The 18421-nt window shown below is 34.2% G+C and overlaps 1 protein-coding gene across 2 annotated transcripts; it reads right to left on the bottom strand.

The window, feature by feature from the left end:
* Nucleotides 1-1726: 1726 nt before the first annotated feature.
* Nucleotides 1727-16532, bottom strand: si:dkey-238d18.10. Of its 2 annotated transcripts, XM_073923185.1 has the most exons (21): nucleotides 16337-16532; nucleotides 16070-16127; nucleotides 13648-14028; nucleotides 12185-12472; nucleotides 11791-12084; nucleotides 11127-11507; nucleotides 10562-10849; nucleotides 10181-10474; nucleotides 9664-9696; nucleotides 9181-9522; nucleotides 8784-9083; nucleotides 8557-8659; nucleotides 8012-8047; nucleotides 7912-7938; nucleotides 7771-7833; nucleotides 7657-7692; nucleotides 6525-6551; nucleotides 5988-6032; nucleotides 5389-5457; nucleotides 4781-4799; nucleotides 1727-4675 (listed from the first exon to the last, which is right to left on the bottom strand). In XM_073923185.1, exons 2-21 carry the CDS (start codon nucleotides 16101-16103, stop codon nucleotides 4637-4639), a joined length of 3099 nt encoding a protein of 1032 aa, XP_073779286.1. In that variant the 5' UTR covers nucleotides 16104-16127; nucleotides 16337-16532; the 3' UTR covers nucleotides 1727-4636. The 2 variants fall into 2 exon arrangements, with proteins under 2 accessions (XP_073779286.1, NP_001410210.1); NM_001423281.1 differs by lacking the exons at nucleotides 10181-10474; nucleotides 10562-10849; nucleotides 11127-11507; ... (3 more) ...; nucleotides 16070-16127; nucleotides 16337-16532 and having other exon boundaries at nucleotides 4357-4675; nucleotides 9181-9685.
* Between the last annotated feature and the right edge of the window lie 1889 nt (nucleotides 16533-18421).

Here is an 18421-nt window from a genome sequence, read left to right as displayed (position 1 = left end):
ACAGCGGAATAAACCGCCAACTTATCCAGCAAGTTTTTACGCAGCGGATGCCCTTCCAGTCACCACCCATCTCTGGGAACACTTTTTTTGTTGCTCCTCAATAAAACAAAAATTACATTAAAACTAAAGTTTACATTAAATTCGAATTCTGTCAAAGGCATTCCCCAGAATCAACTACTCATGATTCTGCCTCTCTTTTTAGATAGAATGGCGATTGGCTAAATGTGGCCTACGGGTTCTACTTTAAACATCTCTGCTCTATATATGCATAGCAGACTCCAGTGGTTGCTTATTATTCACCTCCCCATGGACTCCTGCACTTCAAACATACACACCGAACACTTGCAAGTAAACAATGCATTAGGGCTTTAAACTACACCAGTGTTTGTGCATTCTTCCCTCTTTTCTCGCCAATACAAAACATGCATATCACATATCATATTTTATGCTGCATATAAGCCTACTTGTACAGATTCTAAATACAACCTTAAGAAGCATCACCTGTACATAGTTGATGCAACTGTGAACATTTACACTCATTCTGTATGTGTCATTCTGCACTGTTACTTCAGAAACACTAGTGGGCGGTGGGGTCTCTGATCCATTGTCACATCTCTGTTCTAATGTGTGTGACATTACTGTAAAAGAGCTTCAAACTCATTCAGGGAAGAAATTCAGTTCCTGCTAATACTACAACAGTTACTGCACACTTTTGAAAATAATAAATTAAATCACTGCCATTGGATAAAATAGTTAATAATTGTACTGTAAAACTGTGGTTTTACCAAATGGATTAACTGTATGTGTGTTTGTTATTAACAATTCCAAACTTAATTTACAAACTCATTTACAGTACTAAAACATAGCTTACTACATAGGCTAACTACATAGGACAAATACTGAATTACTTTATCACAATTTGCGTAGCCTTATGGAACAGGATGGTGATACGTTTGTCTATTTATGTCATCCCATAATAAATTACGGCAATCTGAATGGCAAAAAAATGATCACACCCTACAACTCATAATTACAACTGGTAAATGTTAATTTTTAACTTGACTGCCAAAGCAAGCGTATCGAAATAGAAATAACCTACAGAACTCCAGAGCATGTAAACAGCTCAAAGCATGATCTCTAAATTGTGGTAATTTTTAAACAATGTGCAAACAGTGATTATGAGATGTATGCAGACACAGATTCACAGGCAGGTATAGGACAGAATACATTGATTTGATAATGATTTGTGGTCCAGCACGAGTCTTCCAGAAATTAATTTGTTCATATTTTAGATCAGTGGTTCCATAACTTATTTGATACCTGTGCATACCTAAAGTCAAGGGAACAGCAGTGGCATAGTTTTTAACATTTGTGACCCTGGATCACAAAACCAGTCCTAATAGTCAAATTGCTTCTATACATTACAAATAAGAAATAATATAAACGTTTTCCATTAGAGCATGGTTTACTTGAATATGATAATATTTAGCCAAGATACAAAACTGTGAAAATCTGGAATCTGAGTGCTCAAAACAATATAAAAATACTGAGAAAATCAGCTTAAATATTGTCCAAATATTTTTTTATTCATTACAAACTAAAAGCTAATTCCATGTTTTAAAAGAAAGTCATTTGCATTGACATTTTAAAGATGATGATCTTAAAAAAAACTGAAGAGGCAGAATTAAAAACTACACCCAAAAAAAACAAATCAAAAGGAGGAACTGAAATTATTGAGCTGTTTTATTTTCCTTTTCTACAGATCAATGTCAGATAAACACTACCCAAAGAACTGCACCAATGAACAACAACTCAACCACAAGCTGCTGAAACATTTGAAACATTCAAAGCTCTTGTTAAAAGTGAATGTGTGGGAGCGTATGGACAAATGGAAGATTCTGACTTTAAACATTGGAAAGCATCAAGCTGTAAACATTACAATATACATTAAGCAGTACATTATACCGTAAACAGATGTAAAAAGTTTTTAATAGGCGTTTTGACAGTAATAGGGGTCATTTTTAGTTTTCTAAAGACCAAATATAGTACTGTAACTTGTCAGTTGCATTTGTCAAACTTATTAATAAAATATATTTGGATGACATGAGAATAAACATTAAACTTTACTTGGATACAAAATACAATCTGCAAAATGTAACAAAAACATATTCTATCTAAAAGAGATTTATTATCACTCCCCCGAAAACATTTTCATTGAGACGTTTATTGCAGTTATTTTTGGCTTGTAGGAAAATTAAAGCTCATATGTTGCTGAAATGTTACTTTAATAACTTGATTTTCTAGTTGACATATATGTACACATACACAAATATACACTACACAAATTGATTAAGTGAACTTAATCATTTTTACAAATTTAATTGAACTAAACACAAAACAATTAAGCTGTCCCTCCAAAAAACTTTGAGCTTTGTTCTCATTTTACATTTAGGAGTAAATAATGCACAAAAAAGTTACAGATGTGCTTCATGTAGCCATCTTTAAAGGACTCATGCTTTATTTCATCAGATCCTTCAACACCGTTCAGAGCGATAGGCTATTTGGTTTGCTGTGTGGACACGTGGAAAGCTGCATATTACTGTGATAGCGTCGCCCCTCCTTTCACCTCCAGAAATATCCATTTTAAGCTGCTGTGGACTTTTTTTTGGACAGAAACATAATGATCTTCAAAAAATTAAATTTAAAGTTGCCCCAAAATACAATTTGAACATTTTTAATTGTGCTTCTCTCAGAACTAGCTTTTCAAACTATTTTTTACAATGACATTGTTTTGATACTGCAGAGCTCTCACGCTCAACACTATGTATAATTTGGACTTTCATCTATACTCTTTGGTTTATCTTTGAATGATGTTTTGCATTTATTTCTGAATTGTTTGATTCTGTAATTGGCATGAGACATTTTTATCTGGAAAATAAAATTAAGTTTTGATTCATTCTGATTTCCTCTAAAATCATCATATTCAGTAGATTATGTGGAGTCTGCGCTAGCATACTGTAACATGATTTAAAAAAGGTTTTATTTGACTGCATGGAGCAGGAGGCACGGCAGCATGAGCTGCTAATTGGCTGTTAACTAGCCCTGCAAAACAATCTTCAGAATGTTGAGATAGTGTCCATGAGAATACACACAAACCCAAGGCATGAAACTCCATGCAGCATTTGGTCCTAAACGTATAATTCATGAACAACAAATGTGACCTGTTCCTAATTAAAAATACAGTCTAAAGGCACAGTCACACTAGAGTTTGAGCATGTGAAATTCTGCTGTATGGAGCTTTGAAAAGGGGTGGGATTAAACAAGAGCTTATTTATAAAGTATATTTGGATGACATGAGTATAAAACATTAAACTTCTGTGTTCTATGTTATGTAACAAAATGAACTTCATAATTTTAGCTGAAAGGTTAATTGTGTCAAATCTAGGGCAAAAACAGACTAGATAATTCCTATTTTTAGGTTATTTGAAGTGTATTGCAGCCATTTTTGGTATGTAGGAAATTTTTGGTTCATAAATGTTGCTGAAATGTTGTTACTTTAACAACTTGAGTTTCTAGTAGACATACAGTTGAAGTCTGAATTATTAGCCCCTTTGAATTTATTTTTCTTTTTTAAATATTTCCAAAATGATGTTTAACAAAGCAAGGAAATTTTCACAGTATGTCTGATAATGTTTTTTTCGTCTGGAGAAAGTCTTATTTGTTTAATTTTGACTAGAATAAAAGCAGCTATAAATTTTTTAAAAGCCATTTTAAGGACATTATTATTAGCCCCATTAAGCTTTATATTTTTTCGATAGTCCGCAGAACAAACCATCGTTATTCAACAGCTAACTTAACTAATTATTCTAACCTCCCTAGTAAACTTAATTAACCTAGTTAAGCCTTTAAATGTCACTTTAAGCTGTATAGAAGTGTCTTAAAAATATCTAGTAAAATATTATTTACTGTCATCATGGCAAAGATAAAATAAATCAGTTATTAGAAATGAGTTATTAAAACTATTATGTTTAGAAATGTGTTGAAAAAATCTGCTCTCCGTTAAACAGAAATTGGGAAAAAAATAAACTGGGGGCTAATAATTCTGACTTGAACTGTATATATGGGAATATACACTGTAGAAAATGTTGTCTTCCACACAATTCCTTCATGTTGTCTCAGCACAAATCTATTTTTACAAATTTAAGTGGATTGAACATAAAGCGATTAAGTTGCCCCCCAAAAACCTTAGGAATTGTGTTGTTTTAGCTCTTTTTGAACATTAAGCTAAATATATTTTTGAGTGTATTAAAGCAATTGAGATACATGACAATACATTACTGTTAATACTTAAGCCACGCAAATCTTATTTGAAGCACAAGCAAAATTTTCAAATGATATATTTCATTAAAAATGTTATTTGATTTGTGTACTGAATGAGTGAAATTTTGGATGGATTATTTATGGGATGATCTTAAATAATAAATCTACATCAAAGTTAATACAAGCTACAGATAACACAATATGGAAAAGAGATACACTGGAGGAAATCTAAGGAATGTGATTACAAATTAGACAATCCATTCTTGCTTTTACTTGTATTACTAAGCCGTAATTATGGACATTTTCATCAGAGATTTCAATATAAGTTGGTGTAATCAGCATCATAATCGTAACCCTAAAAAGAAGATTTTAACAGAAACAGTTAGATTAGTCAATGAATCAGTTTTAGAAACTGAAATTATATTTGTAAAAAAGCAAATGTAGTGGTAAATGTACTTACACCACAGGTTTTTCGTTGACTGAAGAGCACAAAGGAAAATAAGAATGCAAAATCAATGTTCATCATAAATTACAGTAAATGTATTTAAATGGATAGTTCACCCAAAATCTGAAATTCTGTTATCTTTACTTATTCGCCACTTGTTCTATACCTGTATGAGTTTCTTTTATGTTACAGTAAGTACAAAATAAACTTTGGTAAAGGGACAAGAGATAGTAACCAATGACTAATGGAATTTTTTTTTTCATGTGTGTGCTCAGCAAAAGAACCCATCTCAGGTTTGAAAAATGGGAAGTTTTTGTGTGAACTATTCCTTCAGTGTACCATTGATAGACCTTTGCATGTATCTGCCAAGGCGTATACGCTTATGAATTTTAATATATACAGTATTGTATATATTAAAAATATCAGTATATTTAAAATATCAGTATTGCCAGTAAATGTGTTAATTTATAGTATTTATATACTCCAAATTATATGTTTTATGTTATAACAAACACTCTTAAAAAACCAAGGAACCTTAATGTGGCATGGTGACTTTTATTATATGTTGCATTTAATAGTATTATTTTGCTGTCTAGCATGAATATAATGAATATGTACTTTACCTTTTTGGTGACGGCATGTGAGGCTTATCGAAAGTCTTGTTTTGTGGCACATTGCATGTGTTGTTTGCCCTGTGAAGAGTAAAGGTTCATTAATGAATCCACTGGTTAATTGTATGGGGTTGTAAACTTAAAAAAAAAATGATTGTAGTTTTGGTTGAAATGTTCTTATATGCAATCCTGGACCTCAAAACCATTTGTAAATTCAACTCTTTAACATTTATTTATACTTACATGAAGAAAAACACCCTCACACAATTGTGAAGGGCTTTGGGTGGCATTATATGCACTGCATAAAATATACATTACATAACATTATCTGATTTCTGAACAAATATGTTTTCCATTGATGTATGGTTTGTTAAGATAACTCATTATTTGGCTGAAATAAAACTGCAATCTGAAGATTCAGACAAATCTAAACATTGAGAAATTGCCAAATGAAGTGCTTAATAATGCACATTACTAATTAAAAATTGAGTTTTTATATATACCGAAGAACTTTGAGATTTGGCTATTGCAAAAAATATATATATACTACTGGTTTGTTGGTCCAGGGTCATTTTTCATACTAAATTGTATTTTATAAATAGATTACTGACTTGTATTCTGCTCTCATATTTGCATTATTTCTGGGTGATTGGTGTCTAGATGGAAAAGAGAATTACATCAACAAATTGTAAGATTTTATTATTTAATAGAGGAACACATCACAAAATCAACAGATTAGGGCTGCATCCAAAATCAAACCCTTCCATACTAAATAGTATGCAAAAAAAAAAAAACAGTATGTGAGCCGAGTAGTATAGTATTCAAAAACAGAATGTGAGAAGTACCTGGATAACCTACTACATCTGGCAAGATTCTGAAGTGCGCAACCGATAGATGCTACAATATCCCATGATGCATCGCGAGAGAAATTGTGAATGGGAGTGAATCGATGCAATTGGTGAAGGTAGGTCAGGTGATCATGACAAACTGGTGGATGTTGTATGTTCAAGTTCTTTTCATACTACTCACATTCACACTGTATAGAATGTACTTTTCCAATGGTCGAGTTGTAAATTCAAATTCAGATGCAGTACCTAATGAGTAGTAGACGAATTCGGACGCAGCCAAAGTTTTAATGAATTCATTACCTAGAAAATCGGCTCCAGATGCTTCGTCTGTTGAGAGGGGAGATTTGTAAAATAAATTGTACAATGATTAAAATATCTGTTAATTGACAGTTTTCATATGTGTTCATTTGCGATTGTGAATTGTATTATAGGACCTTGGTCTCTGTTCTGTCAGCTTCTGATGTTAAAAATTAAACTTTCAAAATTCAACAGTGTTAGTGAAACTATTAAATATATAGGGCATGTCATTACTTAAGATATGAGTGATGATAATGATATGTACAGGGAATGTCATAAGTGATATGCTCAAGCAAATATGCTGGTGAAAACGTTTTATTTGTGTTCGGAGCAGGTTAAGATAAGTCTCTTTAGAACTTATTGAGGTTCTTTATAAACAGCTCCACTGTGGAATAATAAAAAAAAAAGAGATCTCCATAAGCTGTAAGTTTATACAATTGTTTATACATTGTGTGAGGATTCTTCTTAAAAAACATAGATGCAGTGCAAGTGAATTATTTTGCAAGGTAAGAGTTCGTTCATTTTTTGCTTTAATGAGAAATTTTTGACAAGTTTATCTGTCGCTTAGAGAGGTCTCAGAATGGCATTTTAATGTTGTTGATGAACCTTAGCCTTACTGAGGTGCGTTATCAGTCATCTTTGATGAAATATTGGCATAGCTGTCTTTTTTAATTTATATTGTCTGGTTTGTATTGTTTTGTCTGTCTTTTGTACTACTGGACCTGGTGTCTGAAATCAAGAAAATACTTATTGACGTTTTAGTATAGTTTAAATAATATAATATAATATTAATAATAATAATATAATGCAAAATAAATACTATATAGATAAATAAGTCTGAAAATAACAAAAATGCATTTTATTACAAGATTTTTCTACTTTAATATACAACATCAACCCAGACAATGTCACTCTAAACTATTAAAATGTTAATAAAAGTCAATTTTTCAAACTTTTAAAGGTTAAAAGTTGTTGGAAGTAAATAAATAAACGGATAAAAATAAAAATGCAAATCACAAAATATTGAAAACTGCTAATTTACAGTTTTTTTTTTAAATTTATGATTACAAACATGATCATTTGTGCTGAGTTTATGCTTAATCTTTGTAATATTGTAATTATATTTTCAATCTACCTTTGCTCAGGCTTCGGTGGTCTTCCAGGCGCATCCCTTGTTTGTGTATTAGAGAGATTAGAATCATTACCAACAGCAATAACCACAGCTTTATCAATTCATTGTTGAACTTGCCTGATATCACTCCTGTTTCCACTATTAAACCAAGCTGCTCTTCCATCAGGCATACTAAAACGACTGGAGAACAAATGCTAAATTTAGACTCAAGAACAAAAATCAAAATCAAATGATAAATTCATTAAAGTAAACTCCAACCTTGAAAATCTGTTCCAAACTGATCTCCTACAAAACGGAGATTGCTTGAGTATTAAAAACCAGACTTCAGTTCTGAATTACATAAAGATGTCAAACATACCTTGGCTCAGATCTTGTTATGTCCTCACAAGGCTGTCTACAATCAATAATGACAACGTAAAAGTCAAAAGTTGTCCAGTGGTAGGTAATACAAACAGAAATTACAAGATAAATAAACTGAGCCCTCCTTAGCAATATGTCAAAAAGTGTAAGATTGATATCCACTCATAACAAACTCAAAACACACTTGGCTTTTGTAAATGTTGATCAGAACACACTAATGATGACAGAATCAAAGTCCTAAATATATACTTCCTCATTTCTCACACTGCAATTAATGCGCTACAAGGGAACAGTTTCAAATACCAAACATTCACAAAGAGCTTTATTGCAAATAAAACCCTAAATTGGGGATATACTGATAAACCATTTAAAACTAGACGTCCATTTTTTTAAATTGAGGTTTAAACTTCATATGAAAGCTGGATAAATAATGCTTCAATTGATATATGGTAGGTTTAAATATTACAATATTTGGCACAGCGACACAGCGATTAAAAAATTTTGAAGCATGAGTTTAAGCCAAAAAAAAAAGAAGTCAGGTACCTTTGTCGCCTCCTGTAAATGAAGACTCCAGCAAGTATGCAAATGAGGATGAACACAAGTGAAGAAGCAATGATATAAGGCCCAGATCCAACCGCTTGAATTCCTATGATTTTTTAAAATAATTATTAATCACAGCATGAAGATGTGCAGTTTCTATTTTACTACAGCTGTCCTATAACAAAGGACAGATTCATACAGCCAAAGATCTCCTAAAGCTCTTTACTCACTCTTAACACTCAGGGGGGCAGAACTGTTGCTCTGTGTTTTACCACCCCAAAATTTGGCGTTGCAGACAATTTTATCTTCCTCTTCATATCCGGTGAGAATAAAGTTCACAGTGGACACTGTTTCCCAGACGCCTCCACCCATGGGATTGTGGCTGATAGTTTCTCGAACTGTTGAGACACTCCATATGATTTCAGGAGGGTGAGAGGAGCATGTGTGTTTGACTGAACATTTAACAGTGACTGCTGTCCCGGGTTTGATGTCGTTAGGGAGGGGTGATATCACAGGTGTGTCCGGCGTTTCTTCAAGACACAATAAAGACATTAAATCAGTTTTGTAATGACTTGCATTAAATACATTAGAATTGAACATTAGTGAGTGATATTCATATTTTCTCACTTCGCATTATAATGAACACACAGCTGTTGTTGAAGCTGTATTTCTCCTCTTTTTTTTCAGCTTGAAAGCAAAACGGCCCGTTGTCATGAGTTCGTACATCGTCCATCTCCAGAGTACAGTTCTGCTCATCCGGGTCTCCGAGGAGTTTTGTGCGACCTTTAAAGTTGTCCAAGACGTCCACCGGGTCAGTGTGATACATGTAGCCACCCTTTTTGTTGACCCAACGAACACGAAGTCGAGTGAGATGTTCATCTTCAGCAGTAAAACTGCACGGTATCACCACACAGGAACGAGGAAGAGCAGTGATCTTGGGTATCACGTCTGCCATGTATTGGAAGTAAGCTAAAATTACAAATGACACAATATAATGGATTAATCAACCTTATGACATGACATTTGGCTAATAATTATATTAATTTACATCCAAAAGGTGGAGGAGTGCAGAGAAAGACGACCATGACAACATTGAAAAAATGCACATACTTTCATTCAGGATTGGATCTGGTTTTTGGTACTCTGTAAGAGAAACAAAATGTTTTTGACAGCATGAGGGAAGTGAAGCTTTAGGCTAAAAAATACGCAATTATGTAAATGTTGAAAATAATGATAACACAATATGGCTCCTAGGAACATGATAAAGTTTTACTGTAGCTGAAGTGATGAAATCACACTAAAATAATGAAATTTGCTGTTTTTTCAAACTACTTATATACAATGAGCTGAAACAATTTACATCCCGAGTTTTTTGGGCACACATCTTATTTGTTTTATGTTTAAGCCACTTAAATTTGTAAAAATTAATAAGTCGACTTAATTTCTTAATGTCATTGTTAAACTAAAATATTGTTAGTGGAGTAAAACTATGGCTAATTTTGCAAGGTGCAACGTCATTTTACAGTACTAATCTGAATCATTTAGGAGTAAATAATGCATAAAATGACACAGATTTGTGCTTTTATCCTGAGTATAAGCCAAAATATGTCACTAACAAATAACTCACCTTTTACACGTAAAACAACAGATTTTTCACTGTTTCCTCCAGACATTTGTACAGTGCACGTCAGCTCCTTCCCATTGTCTTCTTTCGCACCCAGGAAGGTTATATTGGAATAGGTGATTCGATCTAAACCTGAAAGTGTTTTTCTCCCCTCTGAGACCTGCATGTTCTCGTAGTTCCATGTGATGGTTGGATTCTCCTTCTGACAGGAATGGTAGACGGTACAGTTAAAGAGCTGTTCAACACCCTCAGTGACATCTGCTATTGCAGGCTCAATCGTTATTTTTTGATGAACACCTGAAAGTGAAATGACCTCTTGTCAACATGGCTTTCAAACATTATAGCTAATAGATCATGCAGCTGTTCATATTTGTGAACACTCACATTTTGCATTTTTGGTCATTGTAGCTGTCGCTTTTACACCACCATGATATGTTACTGAGCACTCAATGGTTGAGCTTTCTGCCTTTACCACAGCTTTTCGTGTCAGAGTGATTTTCCACTGACCATCTTTAAAGGACTCATGCTTTATTTCATCAGATCCTTCAACACCGTTAAGAGTGATATTTGGTTTGCTGTGTGGACACGTGTGGAAAGCTGAACATGCTACCGTAATATTGTCGCCCATCCTTTCACCTCCAGAAATATCCATATTGGGTTGCTGTGGACTTTCTATTGACAGAAAGGTAAAAATTAAAGTTGAACACTTTAAAATATGTGTTTTATTTTCTCAGAACTTTACAAATATTTTTTTCTATGACATTATTTCGATAATGCAAAGATATGTAAAAATAAATATACGTTTAGGGCAAAACATTCTTCAAACTAAATTTAAAACAATTTCAGACAAGCATTATAATAAGTCTGATGTTGTTAATGATACAATCTTTGCAGTTGGACATTTACAGACGTAGAGTGAATGAGTATTATTCTAATATTACTTTCATACCGTCTATAAGGATTGTAGAGGTGATATCATCATGTTTGTAGTTGGTCCACGCAGTATTTTCAGGGTCAATCCTTGTGTATAATTTCTCATTATGGTGGGACTGTTCCAGGTTTTTGATCAGGAGACTACAATTTGAGTTTGTGTTTCCATATAATTCAGTTTTTCCTCTGAACTTCGTGATGACATTATTTGCATGCCGAGAATCATAAACTAAAGGACGGCTACTAGAAGACCACTGATACCACACGACTCTAGTTGGGTTTTTGGGTGGGTTTGATTTGTAGCTGAAAGAACATGGAATCACCAGACAGGAATCTTTGAGGCCGTGAATGTCTTGTGGGATTTTCACTTCCCATCCTAAAGCATCAAAGAGCAGAACACCTGTGGGATAAACGATGGAAAATATGAATGGTATAGTCAATAATTAAAATAAATTAATAAAATAAAAACTTATGAAAAAATTCAATAAGTTCTGCTTGTTATTCAAAATAAAAGTAATTGAATATCGATGTTAAATAAATTTTTATTTTATTTGATAAGCACATTGGTTTATAAGATGAAATAATGCTTCAACCAAAATGTAGTATTTTGAATGGTGAATATTTAGAGAGATTAAATATTGAGAGATCACACACATCAGACAAGATGCTTACAAATTACTCACGCTGTACTCGTATAATGACAGAAGCTTCAGTGTTTCCTCCAGAAAACCTTGCAGTGCAAATCAGTCTCTTTCCATGGTCTTTGATAGTACCCACAAAGGTCATTTTGGAATAGGTGGCCCGATTTAAACCAGAAAGTGTTTTTATCCCCTCTGAGATCTGCATGTCCCTGTAGTTCCATGTGATGGTTGGACTCTCTTTCTGACAGGAATGGTAGACGGTGCAGGTGAAGATCTGCTGGACGTGCTCAGTGACATCTCCCACTGCAGGCTCAATTGTTATTTTTTGATGAACACCTGAAAGTGAAAAGAAATCTTAAAACAGGTTAATCTGCAACATTTAAAGTGAGCGTGCAAATAATAGTGCACAGAACAGATCATATTTGTTTACACTCACATTTGGCACTTTTAGACTTTGTAGATCTCACTGTTCTGTCCCCATAATGTGTTACTGAACACTGAAAATTGAGGCTTTCTGTCTTTACAACACCTGTGTGTGTCAGAGATGTTTTCCACAAGCCATTTCTAATATGTTCATCATTTATTTGGCCTTTTTCATCAAAGCCATTCAGAGTGATTGTTGGTTTTTTGTACGGACATGTGTGGAAGGTCGAACATACTACTGTGATCTGTTGACCCATTGTGTCACCTCCATGAATTTCAATGCTGGGCTGCTTTGGATTGTCTGTAATTCACAGAAACATTAAAATTAGTATATCAATAGCATATCGTCTCTTCCAGATTACCAGAACCCTTGTGAATAAAACTAGGACCTTTTCTACTCTCTCACCCCCCACAAAACTCAGATAAGTGGACAAACCACCTATACAAACACTCCCCACTCTTCTCTCTTTCCCTCTCTCTCTCAAAAAATGTCTTTACTCTAGCACTTAATTCTCAGAACACGATCAGTTCTTTTAGCAATGCCTTTGTGTATTTCCTCATGTTGATTTGTTGAATATCTCCTCAATGGACCCTTTTCATATTTACGGGTTGCTCGGTAGCAAAAGTTGTCATGGTTGGGCAAACTTAGAGCGCAGAGAGAGAATTGGAGAGTACAACAAATATATATATATATATATATATATATATATATATATATATATATATATATATATATATATATATATATATATATATATATATATATATATATATTACAATCCCATGTGTTGAAATAATAATAATAATAATAATAATAATAATAATAATAATAATAATAATAAATTCTGGATGGTGTTATCAAGACTTTCAGAAAAAGGAAAAAAATTATGCAAGACTGATAACGGCAGCCAGAAGAGAGAACAACATCAAATTTACTGCCTGGTCCTTAGACTCTGCATTATAAAGACCTTGCATAGGTGGTAATTTGTTATTTTATAAATGTTTATATGTTTTTATTTTTAAAAAAATCTAAATATAAAAACTTTCCAGGATTTAAGATTATGATGACCATTAAGTGGGTCATAACTTCTTGTAAAAAGGATCTATTGTAAATGCCTTAAAAAAAAAAATTTAAAAAAAAAAATCTGCAAAGTGACTAAATATAAATGTTAATAATGTAATTTAGCTTTTAAATAAACACTGGTCCCTAAATAGACACTTTAAAATAACTGAGTTGCATTGCTAACCAACTACATTTTTCAGAGATCAGTTTTCATTGATGTATGACATCAGAATAAAGACAAGAGAAGTCATGCTAATGTGAAACGTACAGTACAACCAAATTTAGTCTCCATTTTGAACATAAACCTTTTACTGTGAAAAGATTTTATTGTGTCTTTTTTTAATCATGACATAATATTTTACTATAGTTGAACAATCACATATATTTTCCAGTATACAATAATATTTACATACCATCAACAAAGACTGTAGTGGTAACGTCAAAAAACCTGTAAGTGCTCTTTCCAACATTTTCAGGGTCGATCCATGGGTATATTTTTTCTCCATGGTGAGAGTGAGCCAGTTTATCAATCCGCAGAGTGCAATCCCCATGTGAACTTACATTTAAATATGTTTTTCTTCTGAACTTGTAAATGACATCATTTGGATACCATGGATCATAGACTAAAGGATAATGCATAGAGTCCCACTGATACCACACAATCCTACGTGGGTTTTTAGGTGGGTATAATGTGTATCTGAAAGAACATGGAATAACCAGACAGGAACCACGAAGACCGTGAATGTCTCTCGGCATTCTCACATCCCATCCAAGAGCACCATACAGTAGAACACCTGAGGGACAAAAGAAGGAGAACATGTAATATGTTAAGTCAATGTAAAAATGTAAAGATGTATTTTTCTTTTTCAACATATTTCCTAACTTTGAGTAACAGGGGTAACTAAAAATATACACTAGACAACAAAAAGTCACTGCTGTTCTTAAAGTAACTTTTATTTTTCCAATAATCTTTGCCTCACGTCCTTTCATAGCCCTTTTTGGGGGATGAAGGTGAACTTGTTCATTGTAGCATATCGCTTTATACCACTTATTCAGAGCAGCAGACTTGAAATGTGTGATATTGATTGCCTTTACTAATTTACTATGAACTTTTATTACCCAGTTATTCTCTAAAAAGTAGATTAAAAAACAGCCAAACATTATGACGTATATAAAAATGTTTACTGTATATATGTTAGAGTGCTGGTTATATATCATACTATAATTATATAGTTATATAATTATTATATATAATTATATTATTAAAATGGGAAAGTCTGAGGCTGGCCAAATTTGCACTTATGGTTTATACTGAATTTAAGATTAAGAATATAAATACTAGAGCTGAAAATAAACTTATTTGAAACTGACTGACAATCTCTTAATTTGATTTGCCCATTGATTTGATTTACTAAATAAAGAGTAGATTTGATAAACTTGTCATTGATAATCTAAAAATGATTAGTAAGTGTTTTATTTCAGCTGCGTGGATCAAAACCTTTCATCAAAGCTGTCCTACAACTATTGAACAGCACTCATTCTTGTTGTGGTGCAATTTTTAAAAACTGGTTTGATACACTTCTGATGTTGACTGCTGAGTACTGTGTATTAACACACACACATTAAAATAAATTATTAGCCCTCAGGTGAAACTTTAATTGCTTTAAAAATATTTCTACAGCTGCTAATAAATAATGCTGTTTAGATGTTTTTCCATGTATTTTTTTTTATAGTTTTAATAACTAATAAATGTTGTCTTTGCCATGATAATAGTATAAAACATGTATGGGTTGCTTTGGAAGATACTAGTTACTGCTTAAAGTGCCATTTAAATGCCCTTGCTCTGTTAAACATCACTTGGAAAATATTTGAAAAAATTAAAGCAGGGTTATAACTTTATCAACCGTATATATTTTAGGGATTCAACCACAGATTTCACGGTTCATTTAAATTACTGTACAGTTAGGAATAAGAGATGCAAAACTTTAAAACAAATAATCATCATTAAATATTATTAGCATTTGTCTACATCAAAAGTTGAAACCAATTTTAAATAAAATGCAGAGCACTGTTAAAAAGAATTTGAAAACATGTTTTTTTTTTCCAGCCTTAGTAAAAAATGCTTTTTTACTTAGATTGTTTGTCTTGTTTCTAGTCCAAATACAGACAATATGTTTCGCTTGTCTAGAAAATGCTGCTTGATTTAAGAATTTGTAGATGTTTGGACTAGAAAAAAGACAAAAAAAAAATCTAAGTAAGAAAAGCATGTTTTGCAGCCCAAACTCCAGAAATTCAATTTAGCCACAGACATTGAATTGTATATTTTTTATAGTGAATTCATACATTAGTTGCATCTATTACTGCTGTAAAACTCAAAAAGTTAAGGTAACTCAAACCAAATAAGGAAACTGATTGCAACAAACCATTAAGTTCAAAAACTAATCCTAATGAGTACTGTGAACTTAAACCATTTGAGTAAACAATTTGAGCACTGTAAACCCAATAAATGAAGGGAACTCAAACCAACTCAGTACTGTAAAACCCATTAAGTTAAGCCTACTCATAAGGTTTGAGGAAGCCGATTGCTATAAACCATTTAAGTTAAAAACTAATCTATATAAGTACTGTGAACTTACTCTGTTTAAGTTGAAGTAATGAGGCGTTTAATTAACTCTCAACTATTACAATTACTTTAAACATAGTTTAAAACTCTTTTCAAATGAGTAAAATTAACTTGCAGCAAATTCTGACTTAACTACACTTATTTTCATTAGATAAAGTTGATTGTTGGGTTTGCAGTGTTGTGTATATAAAGAATAAAAACACATTCCATACCTTGAAACAGCAACTGAATCAGCAGAGGACTCATAATGTTCCCAGGTTTAACCTTAAACTAAAAAAAAAAAAAAAAAGTAATTTTACACTTTCATAAATAACATTCGACAATAATTGTTTTCAAAAAGTGTTACTTAAGGACCCTTGAGTAGCACACATCCACACCATCTTTTTTTAAACGTTATTATTAGAGTTGATATTGGGGGCTAAAAATTCCCAAAAATCTAAAATAAATCAAACATATCTTGATTATTTTTTAATTCTTACCTTCCTGGTGTGGTCTCTTTTGCAAGCCGAGTGGATGAGAAATACAAAATAATGGTCTACAAAATGGAAGCTGCCAAAGAAAAAATCTGTCCTTTAAGAGGAAGCGTGAATTAGTCTCTCTTCTTAAACCAAACCTAGAAAAGCAAATTATTTTACCTAGAAAAACCACATCCAAGTGTGATTTCCTTTGCTTACTAAAGTTTACAACCACAGCACCTGCTTATGTGGTAAAACTGTGAAGCTCTAAAATGTACATTCTACTTGATAGACATTAAGAGCTGTTAATTAATTAGCTCAGGAAAAGGTGTAAAACAACTTCAATTTCTTTGATTGAGAAGAGATTTCAGATAAAACCACTGAAGACCTGAACAAATAATCAAACCCTTACTTGGATAGAAAATGCTTTTGAAAAACAATTCTGATTCGCCTACACAACATCTGTGATGCATCTTTTTATGTGCCGGTCTCCCATGATCCCTGTAGCTGCATGCTTGTACACATCGTGCAGTGCATACTGGAAGCATCTATCAGAGTGACAGCATGTCTGGACACTTGTTCTAAAGCAGGGGTGTCCAAACTCGGTCCTGGAGGGCCGTTGTTCTGCAGATTTTACCTCCAACTTGCCTCAACACACCTGCAAAGATGTTTCTAGAAAGCCTAGTAAAGGGGTGGCCAACCCTTTTTCTGGAGAGCCACCTTCCTGCAGATTTCAGTTGCAACCCATATCAAACACACCTGACTGTAATTATCACGTGGTGTTCAGGTCCTAATTAATTGGTTCAGGTGTGTTTGATATGGGTAGCAACTAAAATCTGCAGGAAGGTGGCTCTCCAGGAACAGGGTTGGCCACCCCTGGCCTATTAAGAGCTTGATTAGCTAGCCCAGGTGTGTCTGATTTGGGTTGGAACTAAAGTTTGCAGGACACCAGCCATCCAAGACCGAGTTTGGACATGCCTGTTCTAAAGGCTAAAGGCTAAAGGTCTACCCAGGGACGGAAAATGCGGTGCGGTGATGGCCACCTGGCGCATCCCCACATGCCATGCTTATCAAGGAACCTGATCGTGAATCCGGTGCTGAAGTGGTCTCATATAAACAGTCTGAGCAGCTCGACAGCAGCTACAGTCATACGCATTACAGTCATACAGTCATTTGCCCCAGGAGCCTCTGAAAAAACTTCAGTGGGACCACTGTCTTCCTGCCAACTGTATCAGACAGGACAGCAGCAGCCAGATGTGCTCTTTGGTAAGGTGCACTGTCATGGAGGTCAAGTTCAGCTCCATCCTAATAAAAAAGAAACTCCACCGGGGTAAAGCTTGCTCTTTTCCTGGTTGACCCTGGAAAAGAAGAGGCATTAGGGCACCTTCCGCGATGTTTGTGAAACCCCATAAAAACAGGGACAACCTGAAGGGGAGGACCCTGTACTGCCATGTGCGGCAACTGAACACACACTGAAGAAACGGTATGCAGAGGGGGGAAGATGAGACAGTGGACAGAAGCATTGGCAGATGAGTTTATGCATGAGCTTTTTTATCAGCATAGGGAATGCTTACCTTAGGAAGTGGTGCATCCAGAGGAAGAGCTGAAAATAGGAGACTGGGTCTTATATCTCCCAGTGTCCCGCAAAGTGGCTGGTCGTGTGGGAGAAACACTCTCAGTGAGGAGCAGCCAGCGTGGATTGGCCCGCCAGGTGAGCAGTCTTTCAAGCCCACCGGAAGATGACCTGCCTCACGCTTGGCTATTCTTTCACTACCGAGGACTCCTGGGTAAAGTCCCAGGCAATGTCACCGAATAGGCTTGCCTGGGATATGGGTGCGCCAAGAAAGCAAGCTTGGTCAGCATGGCACAGGGTAAACCAAGGATGGCATTCTTGGACCACTGTGTGGCCATAGTCTTTCCACAGGGCATGAGCGGCCGACTTGGTGGTCAAAAAATTTCAGGTCAGTAAAGTTGGCAAGATACAGATTTGACTAGTCCAGATCAATAACTCTGGAGCACAATGTTTTTCCCTACGCAAATGATGCCCCATTCTCTTTTGCAATGATTTACAAAATGAGCTACAATTGTGCTTTCTTCTGTACATTTGTT

Source organism: Danio rerio, chromosome 15 (genome assembly GCF_049306965.1).
Source record: "Danio rerio strain Tuebingen ecotype United States chromosome 15, GRCz12tu, whole genome shotgun sequence".
Classification (NCBI taxonomy): domain Eukaryota; kingdom Metazoa; phylum Chordata; class Actinopteri; order Cypriniformes; family Danionidae; genus Danio; species Danio rerio.
This window is presented reverse-complemented; position numbering and strand designations above follow the sequence as displayed.